Raw genomic sequence first — 13,877 nt, 5'->3', positions numbered from 1 at the left:
AACAGGCAAGCCACCAGGAAAAAAGAATATGGTGAACCATTAGTCGCCCTACCGAGCACCCAACCAAGGTCGCGGGGGACGGTTCTGGAAGAACTGAGGGCTGCTTTAACTGCACTGCTCTCCTGCGGGTGGCTTTAACATAAATGCATAAATCCTGTCAGGCTGCAGACGTTTGCTTCCCCAGCTCCCCTTTCGTTTCTGGGGGAGTTTTTTTCCCCTCCCTTCTCCCCTGTCCAGCATCTCGTACTGATTTTTTCCTAGCCTCCACTCTTTCAGGACATAGTTCAGAACATACTTGTGCTTTTTATTTACTTCAGGAGCTTTTAACACTAATCAGAACAAGCGCATCAACACATTTGCTTGCAAAAATGTAACTTTAGGTTCACTGACACAATTGGAAAATAGCTCATGCCTGATCAAAGAAAATTGAATAGGATCTTTTACTGCAGTACCAGACAACAGAAAGATTTTGAAGACAAACAGGAGCTAAGGGATTACTTTAAAATCAGCTCCATTTTGTTATTAAATTGCTGTTCTACACTGAAAACACATCATGTAATATTGTCACCAGTGGGCCATCTATTAATTCTGGTCGTTATTTACTAAACAAATGTACTTTTATCACAGGAGAGATACTCTAACAGAAGTCCTACAGACTTGAATCTGTATCAGATGATCACCTATGATTTTTTTCTTGCGTTTACCCCACCAGTTGGAAAATCCAGTTACAGGTTGTGACAGACAACACAGAACAAGACAAGCTGTCCACCCGGTCCTAGGGGTGAGTATTTGGGACTGCAGGAAAACCTCATCAGGGGCTGACGCACAGCTGGTGCCGCTCTCAAGACACGGTTGCGGTGATGAGGCAGAAGCAAGGGTGCAATTCGCTCTCCTCAGCTGCGCTGGCTGTCACAAGGCCACCAGGATTAAAAGATCTGCTTAGCACAGATTTATTCTTGTCACTTTTCAGATTACACCACCCGGACTCTCACTCGTCTCCCTCTGTCGTTACAGAAGGAGATTACATTTGGCTAATATGTATGAAAAATGTGATTATTGCTTATCCTTGTACCTGTGCAATATGAATTATCTTCGGTTTGCAATTACTCCTCCTTTCAAACCATTTTTCTAAGGAATTTACAGCTCGTGTATTCTATGACCTGTAATAATAGTGTACTTATAAGACAAACGGCGCAGCTTTAAATAATGAAAATGCTAAGAAAGCAGTATATATTCAAATTCGATTTTTTAAATATTTTAAGTTGGTTGGTAGCAAAGAGGAAAGTCCATTTTCTTAGAGTAAACTAAAAACTATCCAATAAATTACAAATGGTGAAATATTAACCTAGGAAATATACCTGGCAGGTTTTACTAGAGAATGCATTTTACAATATGAAATGCCACTGGCATCGCAGAGTAATTGCCTGGCACCAATTATGTACTAATCAACTTTGTAACAGTTAGGAAGATAAACTTAAATAATTTTGGTTTAAAAGAAAATATCTCTATAAATTATTTCTTTCTGGAGGCCACAAGATACATATAGTTCAGCCTGCACTGGAACATCCAATAATTTAATTTCTATTTTCTAAAGGCAAGGGCAAAATTTGCATTACTCTATCAAATCTTAGGACTGTTTCATGTCAGATGAAATAAAACATTCACTGAAGGCAAAAGAAATTTTAGTGAGACAAACAAGAAAAAACCTAGAGAGAGACTAAGGGTTATAACAACAAATACTCAGAAACATTCAGATTAGTATAAATGGAAAGATTTCAGGAAAACAAGTGGCAGGTGTTTGAGGGCAGGGAAGAAGGGACAGGACTCTTACTAGCTGGCAGAGAGACTGTTTTTAAGTTAAGTAAGCTTTGTTACGTGGGGCTTGAAACCTGACTGCAGCTAGGAATAATCCCACAGCAGCAGGAAAAGGAAGGTAGTGAGCCAAGAAATCAGTTTTGCCGATAACTCCGGAGTTGATTTGATTTTGTAGGACTTGGCAAATCACTTAAGAAACCACAAGGTTATCAAAACATAAAAACAGCTTTCATAAGTTTATTTGTATGAATAGTTACTATTATTACTCATTTTCAGATTTTCAACCATTTTTGCCACTGTTATTTTCCATTATGCCATGCTTGTAAGTTTATTACAGCTCCCTTCCCCCCACACCTCTTATGCACACACAGCCACTCATTCAAACCCATAAGATGATCAAAAGATGCTTGGCAGAGTGCACCTGAGAGCCAGGTGAGAGAAAACATCTGCTACAGTCAACTCAGGTTCACAGCTGTAACAGTCTTTAATCTCACCTCAGAAGGCCAAATATTTAAGCTTCTGACAAACACTAACAGAACAGTTACTTATGTCCAATTATTCTTGCACAGTATACACTTGCACTGCTGTAAGAAGAGCCTATTTCTCCTACCCTCTGATTAAATTCCATTAAAGCTAGCCATAACCTGTTCGAATTCAACTATGGGTCTGCAGACTATGCACCCAAAGTCGACATATATTCTACATACTCCTGCTTTTTGGCACTGCTACCCATCGAGCAGAAAAGCAGTAATCACACTTTATAAATAATTAATAACACTGACTTAGTTTTTCTGCATATTTTTAAAGTCGATTCACCAAAATGTACAACCACCAGAATTATGACTTCTCAAGATAGTACAACAGCCACAAAGAAAACCAATACTCAAGCTTAACAGAATTGCTTCCAGCTCTTAAAAAAAAAAAAAAATTATCTACCTGCAGAATCCTTTTCAGAAACTCCCAAAATAATTTTAGCAAGGCCCTGATGGGAATATTTTATTTTTTAAGGTTTCATAATAAAGTTTGACAAACAGTGTATTGAGCAACAAGCTCAAATGTACAGACATCTGTGGAAGAACTGATCACAGTCACACCAGTGCCAGTACAGACAGTGTGGCTTGATGGGGGACCAGGGGAGGGGATAGAAAAGACATAAAAGACAGTCATTGGTTACAGAGGCATAGTTATTACTTAATGCACTCTGCTTTCAAGATGAATCTTTAAATTGAATGAATCTAAATAACAGAGGGTTCTAAAGAATAAGAAATTGGGTTTGAAACAGCATTGTGAAGGTATCCAGCAGCACCATAACAAAGTCGTTTCTTTAGGGGCCGGTTGTAGCTTCAAAGGAAAGATTTGCCTAGGGCAGAAACTCAGCACAGAATCTGCAACCTTGATTTTTAATTAGGCAAATTTTGAAAGCAAAACTCTCTCCTATTCAAAAAGAAGTTTTCTGCTTTAAGGTACATGAAGTGATAAAATAATTGATCATTCTTAGTTGGTGATAACAGCAGCTAAAATATTTAGGTATTAGTTTGTTTTCAGTGCAATACCTCTGTTAACACTAATGAGAGCTTTGCTGCCCAATCTGCAGCACCTCAGATTCCACAACGTTTGCAGGACAAAAGCCACCTTTAAAATTAGATTAAACCTCTATTTTCAGAAACCTACTCACAGGCAGACTCTTCACATAATAAACATATAAAATACCTGCAAACACCACCTCATTAACTTTTGACACCATGAAGTGAGCAAACAGCACCAGCAGCAGAATTCAAGAAAACTGGTTTTCTCAAGCAAAGCATAGGTCCTCTTTGGTCTACTAAAATAGTCAGATTTATACCATAGCCTTTGCATGAGAGCTGAAGCAGAAGGATGGAAGGCAAGGCGCAGATATGATCATTCTTCTCCAAATTTTCACAGTAATATAAGGAGTATAATAATCCTAAGATCTCTATCTCCCTCAGATTCAACAGAATAGGGTCAACACAACAAAAATTATTAAGGTGACAAGAAAGGTGAAAGGGTAGACAGGGAAAGAAAGATTGCACATTGGGAATAAGCTAGGCTAAAATTAAATACCTAATCATTCTGTCTGGTCTAAAACAGTTCGAAAAACCCAGAGTTTCAGGTTTCAACAAGCATTTTGTCTGTGAAAATGAAGTCAATTCAAAACACTTCAAGAGGCTTCAAACGAAGAACAAAGAGAGACATTACTCTAAGGCAAGGCACTGAACCTTTCAGCATTTGATGGAGCGAAGGTTAACAGTTTTCTCAAGGCAGCACTGTAGCAGGCAAACACCACTCTGGGCTTCAGCAGTGGGAGAACAAGTCTGCAAACCAACCAACATCATTTTTTTTAAGACTGTGTGTTGGAGCCAATCTTGCTCAGGATTAGGCAAGCCAGCAGTTACAATCCCAGTGGCTCATTACTATCCACACACCCATTCTCTGCTGAAACCAAAGCCGCTATCTCAGGGTTAGGATAGGAGACTATTTTCAGGCAAAACTCTGAGTGATGCTGAATCACTTACAGCCTCGTGTCCAAAAGCAAGGCATCTTCAATGCTAGCCCTAAAAGTCAAAATCCATTTTCAAGAACAAGTATGCTATGTCACCTGTTTGGCTACAGCAAGGATACTTACACATTGATTTGGATTTCTCCATGATGTGAGCTTTAGGGCATATGCAAGCAGAGAAGGAGGCAAATAACAGTGATGGTGAGGAAGGAAGTGAGATGGTGCTTGAAACCAATGGCAGGGGCATCATCTCCATCACACAGAAACACATACGCACTTTTTCTTCATATTCACGAGCATTTTGTGTATGCATTATCAAATCAAGTAGAACATGCTCTGAACATCTAGGCTTAGAGCAGTTTTTCATTTGGTTCACAAGGTTATAAACATCTAGAAAAAAAGGCAGCATACTCAGAATAAGTTTTTGACGAGGACAATGTGGAAGTAGGAACACAAAGACACCTGAAAGAATTTCCCTTTTCCCTGCAATAATTAAACATGAACTCTGACCCCTATGATAGATATTGTTTACACAGGAGCACACCAGATGTATCCACAGGCCTTTTACTCCTCACACACAACAGATCTTTTATTTTGTCATCATTGGAAGCCTGATTCTTCCCAACTCTGCTTCAAAGATCTGGACACATTTAGTTCACACCTGGAGCACTTACTGAAACTCTGTTCAGAGAGATCTAAGGAGATCTGGTACCACCAAGGACTCCAAAAGCTTTATTGTGATCAAGAACCTTCTCTGGTTGATGTTCATTATTCTTATACAAGAACAGAGATACCAAGAAGATCCATTTCCAATACTTCTGCAGGCTCACACTGTCAGACTAACTCACAAAATCCATGTCTGCTGCATCCATTTAGTGGTTACTAATTTAGTTAACACCTACTAATGCAACAGACAGGTGATCTTTCCAACCTCTGATATATAAACAGAGTGAAATACAGGCTAAATTCTGTACTTACACATGAGGAAAGAAGATACAACGAATATGAACTCAGAGCTGAGAAAATCTTGTGTGCTATAAAAACAACCACAATACCTAACGTATATAGCCCTCTGAGGAGAAATTAGCAACTTATGCACACAATTACAACAAAACAGGTAAAGAAAACCAAAAATCAGTCCCAATAGCTGGGGTCAGTCCAACAAGAAAAAGAAATCAAGAAATACAGACCTTGAAAGACAAGCTACAAGTTTTCTGATGCATGTTATAAATGCATGAAATGACCACACACCACCAGCTCACACACAAACCAGGGACCACATAAGGAACTATCAAAAGGCACAAGGGACTTGGCACAGCAAAAAGGAAACGAGCCATTACAGTCTGCATTGGCCACTGTCACACTGCTGAATAATAATACATCATCTTAAAAGTATTTGGTAAGGTAATGTTAATCAGTGTTATCAAAACAATGCAACAATTCTTCTGGTCTCTTAATTAGGCTTGCAAAAACTCCGTATGGTCCTTTGCTGTTTACAGAGGGGTATTATCCTGGGATTTTGGAATTTTTGCATGACTCAAACATAAGCTTGGCTTCATTGCTGAATCTCTGTCTTGGCAATACATTTCAATTCCAAATTCTCAGGGAAGGAGAACAATCATGTGTGTCCCCAGTCCCCATTTCAAGTAAGAGTTCAAAAGTAGGAATTTCTATCCTTCTATATTTCAAGTATCCACCAGACTGTTCAACTGAAAAAAACACCAACTCGTCCTTACCCCAGTATTGTAACTGTGACTTCATTTTTGAAAAACAGGCCTCATCCTATTGAATGCCACCAAACATGCACCTTATCCTTTAGCTCAAATACATTTTGCATGACCTTACATGAATTGCTTAGATAAAAGCCTTTTTTTCTTCTACTTTTGTTATTTTAAAGTGCAGATGCATTTGAGTCATTTTCCCCTTTTGTTTCATATCCTTAAGATCCACAGCTTCAAAGACAAAATGTCAGCATGCAGTCGATTTATGACTGAATTCTTGAAGAGACACTGAAGAATTACCTTGTCAATCACCCCAAGGACTCTGAAGGTCTTCAGTTCCTCGGCAGGGCTCCTTAGGTTCCAAGAGGGCCTTGAACTTAGTGATCCTGGAGGCTAATGGAAGATATCAAAGATTATACATCAATCAGGGTGGTACTTGAAGGAAGACTGCCTGCTGAAGCAAATGCCAGGCCGAAGGAAACTAAATTTATCATAAATCAGAGAGAGTGAAGATGAAAGGAGAAGTTTGCTGTTTGTCCTTAGTGGGGGGAAAAAAAAAACAACTTGCAAGTAAATAAAAGTCGAGATAACAGTGAAAACAAAAATTTAAAAAAGAAAAACATAATGAATTTTTATATTTGCTATGCTTAACGGAACCTGGCAATTGATTACTCGGTTCTTACCCCATCATAATAATCAATCAAAGCCTTACAGGTATTCTGGGTACAAAATAATTCAGAGATCACTGAGGAGGAGAAAGCAAATTAGAGGTTTTTAAAGTCTGAAGAACATAAAATATGGAATTATAAACAGGTTTCTCTTGCTCTCTGGTGAGCTTTGTGAAATCCGTTTAATAATAAGGTGCACAACAGAAATTATCCCTAAAACTGCCTTAGAAAAAGGTAGCTTGCTATGTATCATTAATCTAGAAGTTAACACCACAGCAAGAAAATTGGCATGTGCTAACTATCAAGTAGTTAATATGCTAATAGGCATGGATTTTTGTCCACGCTATGTTTTGCATACTCAGGGTAAACTCAAAGCTTGCATCTCCAAGGCAGGAAGAGTATTTCAACTGGAAGTCTTCTGGGACAAAGATCAACCTCTTAAGCATCCCATATACCTCTGGCACATTAACAAACATTTTCAGAAGTTTCTGGTTGCCAACTGAGAGAATTCATTAGAACTTCCTCCAAAAATTCAACATGCAGCTTCTACTAGAACCTCTTCCTCACAAAAGGTAATTTCATTTGCAGAGCTATTGATTGCCAAACTCCTCTTAAGCCTCCCCAAGTACATTTCTATCACACAAAGATAGAAAGGAAGAGGAAGGTGAAACTCCTTGATTTTTAGGCTTCTAAGACGTAAAAGCTGTTTATCTAATTTGTCAGCATCCTGAGACAATAAGTAACAATTATGCCACATAGGAAAATGGCTGCTAAGTAATTATGCTGTGAATTAAACGCTTAACTATCAGAGAAAACCAAAAAGTTTTCGCTTGTGTTTCATAAACTCCAACATGCTGAACTAGGTAGTGCCATTTGCTCCCCCTCTACTTTTTCCCCTCTGGCATCCTTACTATGGTATCCTCAAAGGCCAAAGCCTTCCCCAAAACTGAGCCCCTTTGTGTTGCCAGTCAATTACCTCTCCTCGAAATTCCTTCCTAAAAACTCAGTACTCATTTAAGCATTGCCCCCAAAATCCAAAAGAAAGGGTTATAAATACATGTTCAAAAAGCATGGAGAAAAAGTGTGCTTTTATGGGCTCGATGTTTAAAAGGGTTCATTATTTATCTTCATTTATTTGTCTGGATCTTATAATTGTTTCATAATGTGAACACCGTGAAGCAAAAGTACCAACTGCAGTTAGGAGAAAACAGCCCAGATTCTACAATCTAAAACTAAAGGTTGCAGCAGAAAGAAGAAGAAAAAAAAGAACACTCTGCATGAACTTTTTTCTCCAAATCTAATTTAGGTTCCACATTCTAGTAAGCTGTTGAAAGTATTTTGAGAGTGTGCAATTTTTCTGCAATAATCAAATATTTCCTTTGAAACAAAGAGTTGTGCTAACACTTATTCATGACAAGATTTCAAAAGCATTCTAAGGAATACATTAAATGGAAGATAACAATTCCAAATCCTCTAGACTACTATAAAAGATTTCCACTTCTATTTGCTTGCTATTACATTTTATAACTATTCCTCAATAATCAAGCTTTTAAAATTCTCTCTTATGAATAACATTTCAACCATTAATTAAGTTCATACATCTCTACAGAAGTTAATAGTTGTCTAATACTGCTATGCAATTAGATTTCTGCACCCATTATGTCTTAAGAGCTAAAACAATCCCACTATTTATATTTTAGGTCCTTTTCTAATGTATGACCAATGGTGACACAGTCAGCAATACTGTGTACACACACTGTTTTTCATATATGCACTCTACAGTCACTTCTTACCTTAAAAAGATTTACAATCACATCTACATCTCCACAGCTCCCAATAGCTTTTCCACTGTTATCAGTTTCAGGTTATTTTTTGCTCTTTACAGTACTTTGGTTTCACTGTTGCAAAGTCTAATAGTAGAGCCCAGTGATGGGGAGGCATCACATTCTGTTGTGAACCAAGCCGGAAGCAAACTTTAAATATCCAATTCCCAGAACTGCAGCAATTAAGCACTCTATGAAACAGCCTGCTCTTCTGAATAGAGTAAAAATCCAAGCTCAGCATCTAGGCAGCAATAATAAAAATAACTAAAAAACACCACCTCATCAAAAACAGAGGACTAAAAGAAAAAAAAGAAATACAGGAAGGAGGGTAACAAAAAGTCAAAAGCTTTGTTTGCCTTTAGAAATGAGGCATTTGTATTCTAAAGAAAGTGGTAAGCTACCTTTGCCTGAAGAAGGCCTTTGGCAGCCTGTCCAAATGCTCGGAATGCTGCACAGGTATCCCAGGACGCTCTCTCCTGTGGTCAGGCCCTATATTTCCAGACTACACTCTGAGCTGTACTGCTAGATTTATCTGAGATAGGACTGGCATCACCAGTTCCTCTCCCACCATCACCCTTTGGCCAGCATCATGGCCTAATTGCAAGTAGAAAAGGATGATGCTGACTGTGATGCCCCTGCAAAGACTCAGCAGCTTGTGGCCACCACCTGCCCTTGGAAAGCTCTAGTTTTGCAAGCTACACAAGGAAATGTGGCAATAGCTCTTGCCTCAGCTTTGGCATCCCGGTCAGTAGTTACAAGAGCAGAGGGAGAAGGAGAAGCACACCACCAGCCAGGCAAGAGGAAGGGCCTCTCACGTTAACCTCATTTAAGGCAAGAGCACTGTCGTAATCCAGTGACACAAACACCATTTGATGGGAAATCATAGAATGTCCTGAGTTGGAAGGAACTCACAAGAATCATTGCATCCAACTCCTGGCTCGGCATAGGACAACTCCAAGAACTACATCACGTGTACATCTCAGGTTGGGGCGTACCAGGATCTGTTGTGGAGTTCCTTGCATCCCTCTACTTCCCAGGATGCAGTGACAAATAAGGTACAGTGGGTCCTAGTCCTCCTTTGGTGGCATAAAGCAACCCCTGTGCTCAAGCAGTGATGCACCTTGCACTGCCTCCTCAGAGCTTTCCCAGCACATCTGCTGTTTTCCCTAGATTTCCCTCTAATTTATTTTACTTTCATCTCTTCATTCTTTCACCCAGAAAGCTCTGCTAATTTAACTGCTAATGCTACCATCTTTGACAGCATTCAACACAGATCCTCAGGATAAGAAAAGAGAACTTTCCTGAACACCAGTCCAGAGCTACACATCAAAATATGATCTCCCCTTGCCATTCAGAGGTCTGAGTCTGATGACTTTAATAACTATCTACCTGTAGCATAGCCAGATCATCAGTGGCAGCAAGGAGATGCCTTGTTTTGAGGCAGATACACTGGTATCTGCCTCATGGGTGTGAAAGTGCTTCCAGCTCTCCTGGTCTGGCAGAACATCCTGGCCCCTTCCTCGCTGTGCATCAGGAGAAAGTAGGTTGCACTTTTGCCTGCATCTGAACCATAGAAATCTACAGTGTGTTTGAGAAGGCCCTCAGTGAGAACCTGTTGGAGAATGCATCTTCCCTGAAGCTGGAACACACCTTCGATGTGATCTTGGAAGCCTTGAGACCGAATTTCCTATTTTATGTTAAATTTATATCTCACAGAACTATGGCAGTGCATTTTCTTTATACTTCATGTAATTTTCATGCACATTTAATGAGAATTTTAGGAAGATATCTTATGAAAACCACAAAGAATGAAGGCTGCTTCTTCTGTTCGAGCATCAGGCTTGCATGTACCTCTTGTTAGTAAATTGCTTTGAAAATCAAAAATAATTGACATTTTAAAAGACAACAGCTTTCATAATGGTGCAAAAAGAAACAACTCTGAATATAAGAAGTTAGGCATAAGTAGAATCATAACTAATTTCAAAGAGGGAAAAAATATGCTTTATAAAACTACCGAAGTTAGAATGGACCCACAGTCTGTACAGACAGCTATGCTGGGCTTTGCAGCTGACAGCTATGTAAGACTTCAGCTTTCTGACAGTCAATCCAGTGTGATTCAGAGGCTGTTGCTGAAGCTCCCTCTCAGGCTTGGAGGTGGCTCCTCAGAGCTGCTACTTATAAAGGGGCAGAGGACAAAATGCAGCTTGAGAATGTGCAAAATGCCCCACTGCTGCCAACACACAGTGCTCTGGAGCATTTGTCAAAGAAAAGTTCCTAGAAGCTGTGCCAAAGGAGGAAGAGAAGGACAGCATTTGCTGCAGTTTGTTTTCCCAGAAGGTCTACGTGCCTGTTTACAAGCTCCAGAAGATGTCCCCACATCTCCTACTCTTATGGGCAGCAAGGCTTTTCTCAATGTTTACAAGACTCTGTCAAGTGAGTTCCCAGTTCACGGTCACAGTTGCATCAGATCCCTGTGTTTCTTTCCAGTCTTAAGAATCCTCTTTCCATCATTAAGCCCTCTATCCATGACCTTTTTTTAACAGTGCCAAGGGTTCTCCAAACACCCTCTTCTTATGTTTCTCTCTTCACGACTTGCACTTGCCAGCAGCAGGGTTGTTGCTAAGGATGCTATCCTTGAGGGCTCCACTGCTGAATTTTTGTCGAGGCAAGAAAAGTAACAAAGTACTGTTCTTTGTTTGGTTTCCATGGCATTAAAGATAATTTTTGCTTCTCAGCTCTGAAACGCCAGACTCTTGCCCCTAGGGAAATCTGGTCTTCGAAGAGGCAAGTGTCTGGCATTTCCAGCCATGAAAGAATAGTTCACTTTCTCCTGCCCCAGGCCCCCAGAGAAAAGCAAGGCACTGTGCTCTGCCTTCATGTGGTGTTCAGATGGCAAATGGGTAGCTCGGGGTATGGGTAGTGGGCACAATTTTCTGAGACTGCTGCATGTGGCTCAGCACACGGCTGCCAGCCCGAGCCTTTGGGAGATACGAGAGGCTGAGAAATGCAGGATAATAACTGAACCTGCACTTCTGAGCTCACCTCTTCCCTTGCTGGGCAGTTCCCTGGTCTGGTGGGTGAAAGAGAAGTAAAATTCCATTTCTAAGAAAGGCATGTGAGCCTAGTTCTGACGCTGATCACCACGATGATTCATTGTAAGGGCACAACAGGAAACACAAAGCCATCTGCAGCAAATACGGGTGACAAAGCGGTTCTGCCTGGTAACATTACATCATGAACAAGAGCACTCTGCCTTAAATGCCCATGCTTGTCAGACCTCTTCCTCCAAGGAATGGTCTCAGCACCCTCACTGCCCTTGACAATCCCTGCAGTGAACCATGCTTACCATAACAAAACTGCACTCTGCCAGTCTTCATAGGGGCCCAGGTCCTGCACTAACCTTGTACAACACGGACTTCGTTTTTTCTAAGAGAAGGACACGAAGTATCTGCACGTTTTCACTGGTATTCCTAAGAACCACACTGCATATAGGTGCAGGTCGTTTCACTGCACTTATCACTGTCTGTATGAGGTGGGAAAATTCATGCAAACTCTTAATATAAACTATATTGGGCAGTACAAAGAACAAGCAGTAACTGCGGTGCAAGAACTCGGGTCTGCTCAGCAACCAACATGCAGAAAGAGTCACATTCCTCATGTTCCTTAAGCCACTAAGCCAAAGCACAGAGCATGCTAATTCTTTGTGGTTCCTACCACTACCCTTAGAATAACTTTTGGAGATTAAGTCCTTCTCGTGATTAACTTTCAGCTATCAGCTCGGAGACAAGCTGTTCCTCAACATAACCACCATGACCCATCAGCACCATCTGCCCTCCATGTTAGCAAACTCCAAAGCTTTAAGATAAAAATAAAATGTATGCATTATGAAGAATAACAAATAAAGGACATAACAATAAATGTACAAACTTAGGGAAAAAAAACAAAGCTAAATTATGGAAACATGGGGGTTTTTTTGTAAAAATGAGGATCAGCCAGGTGCAACATCTTGCTTGTGCAAAATCAGGTTTGCCATAACTTGTCCATTTTTGATTTTCAGCACAGGAGAATGGGTTTCTATTCTCACCACTTCTTTTTTCTTGTCTTATTCCAATTAAATCTGCTTTTCTTTGGATCTGCAAAGAAGGCATGTGTCTTACTCAGTACAGCATAAAAGAGGAAATACTTTACCTCTCAAGTTCACATACAAAAATGCAACCTATTTCTTCCTCCTTCCCAACCACAATTAATTTTTAAACTTATAAAAAGGCAAAAATAGGTTGCTTGTGGGTTTTTTCTCTTGTTCTGCACTTTCCAAACACACTGAGGTTTCCATTCAATATAGATTCTTTCCCCATTTTCAGGGGTGTTTGACCCAAAGAAAAGAGTACCTAGTAGGAGTTCATATCAGTCCAAAATACTAAAGTGTTCAAAGTACAATTCATAGCAACAGCAAGACTTCAAACCTCACAAAATGTATCCCATTTGGAACATCCTCAAAATTGTACTTGTGGGCTCTCAACATGAAAAAAGCTACCCGTAAAGAACAGTTTCTTTGCTTTTTTAATTTACTTTTAGACAGATTTTAGAAGGCTTCCCATTTTTGCAGCAGTAGTCTCCTTAAAGCACTTTTAGATCTGTGCAAAGTAAGATGCAATAATCTTCTGCACCTTTTGTCCTCACTTGATATTAAAGCAGAGAGTCAGGAAGTTGGTACCTTTTGTACTTAATACAATAGGGCAGTCATTGACAATCACAGACAGTTTAGCACAACTGCAGTAAAAGTCTAAAGTAAGAACAGATAAGTCCCAAAGGAACTGTTTGGGGAAGGGAAAGTAGAAATTTATTGAGGGTATTTTGGAACAAGCTGTGTTTGTCTTCTGTGCAAGTACAGATAAGGGTGTTCCTGCTCAAGAAAGTGGGAACAGTACAGAAACTTCCTAAGAATCAAGAAGGAGTTGATCACAAGAGCATATCCAAGAGAGACATTTGAAAGGATCAGGAATAACCTTTGCTCAATTAAGTACTTATTCTGTGGAAAATTAATCTGATCTCCTCTACCATGTGCTCCACTCAGTTCTGATACACCACTATCTGCTAAGCTAAAGAAACCAACAGCTTTCTCACTCCATACAGGGCCAAGCAATATTCCCATGGAAAAGTCAAATGAAATGTTATATTCTAGTGTGGATTTTTGCTTTACCTTTAGATTCTTAAGTACGATGAAAAATGTTTACATCATAACCTGTAAGTAGTAGGAAAGAATGTGAAAACCAGCCCTGTATTAAACTCTTCATAATGTTATGAAATGCCAACAAGAATCAAAAAGAATGGC

At 39.7% G+C, this 13,877-nt stretch overlaps 1 protein-coding gene across 3 annotated transcripts in view; it reads right to left on the bottom strand.

Moving 5' to 3' along the window:
• RPS6KC1 (ribosomal protein S6 kinase C1) overlaps positions 1-13,877 on the bottom strand; it is an 88,893-nt gene that overhangs the window by 35,622 nt on the left and 39,394 nt on the right. For all 3 annotated transcript variants that reach the window (XM_050314672.1, XM_050314673.1, XM_050314674.1), the window contains one exon: positions 6,355-6,447. In XM_050314672.1, coding sequence (XP_050170629.1) covers positions 6,355-6,447 — 93 coding nt within the window. The remainder of the gene's footprint in view (positions 1-6,354; positions 6,448-13,877) is intronic.

Source organism: Myiozetetes cayanensis, unplaced genomic scaffold, assembly GCF_022539395.1.
Source record: "Myiozetetes cayanensis isolate MyiCay16 unplaced genomic scaffold, myiCay2020 scf2-11, whole genome shotgun sequence".
Taxonomy (NCBI): Eukaryota; Metazoa; Chordata; class Aves; order Passeriformes; family Tyrannidae; genus Myiozetetes; species Myiozetetes cayanensis.
Note: the sequence above shows the minus strand (reverse complement) of the source record. Positions and strands in the feature narration are given on the sequence as shown.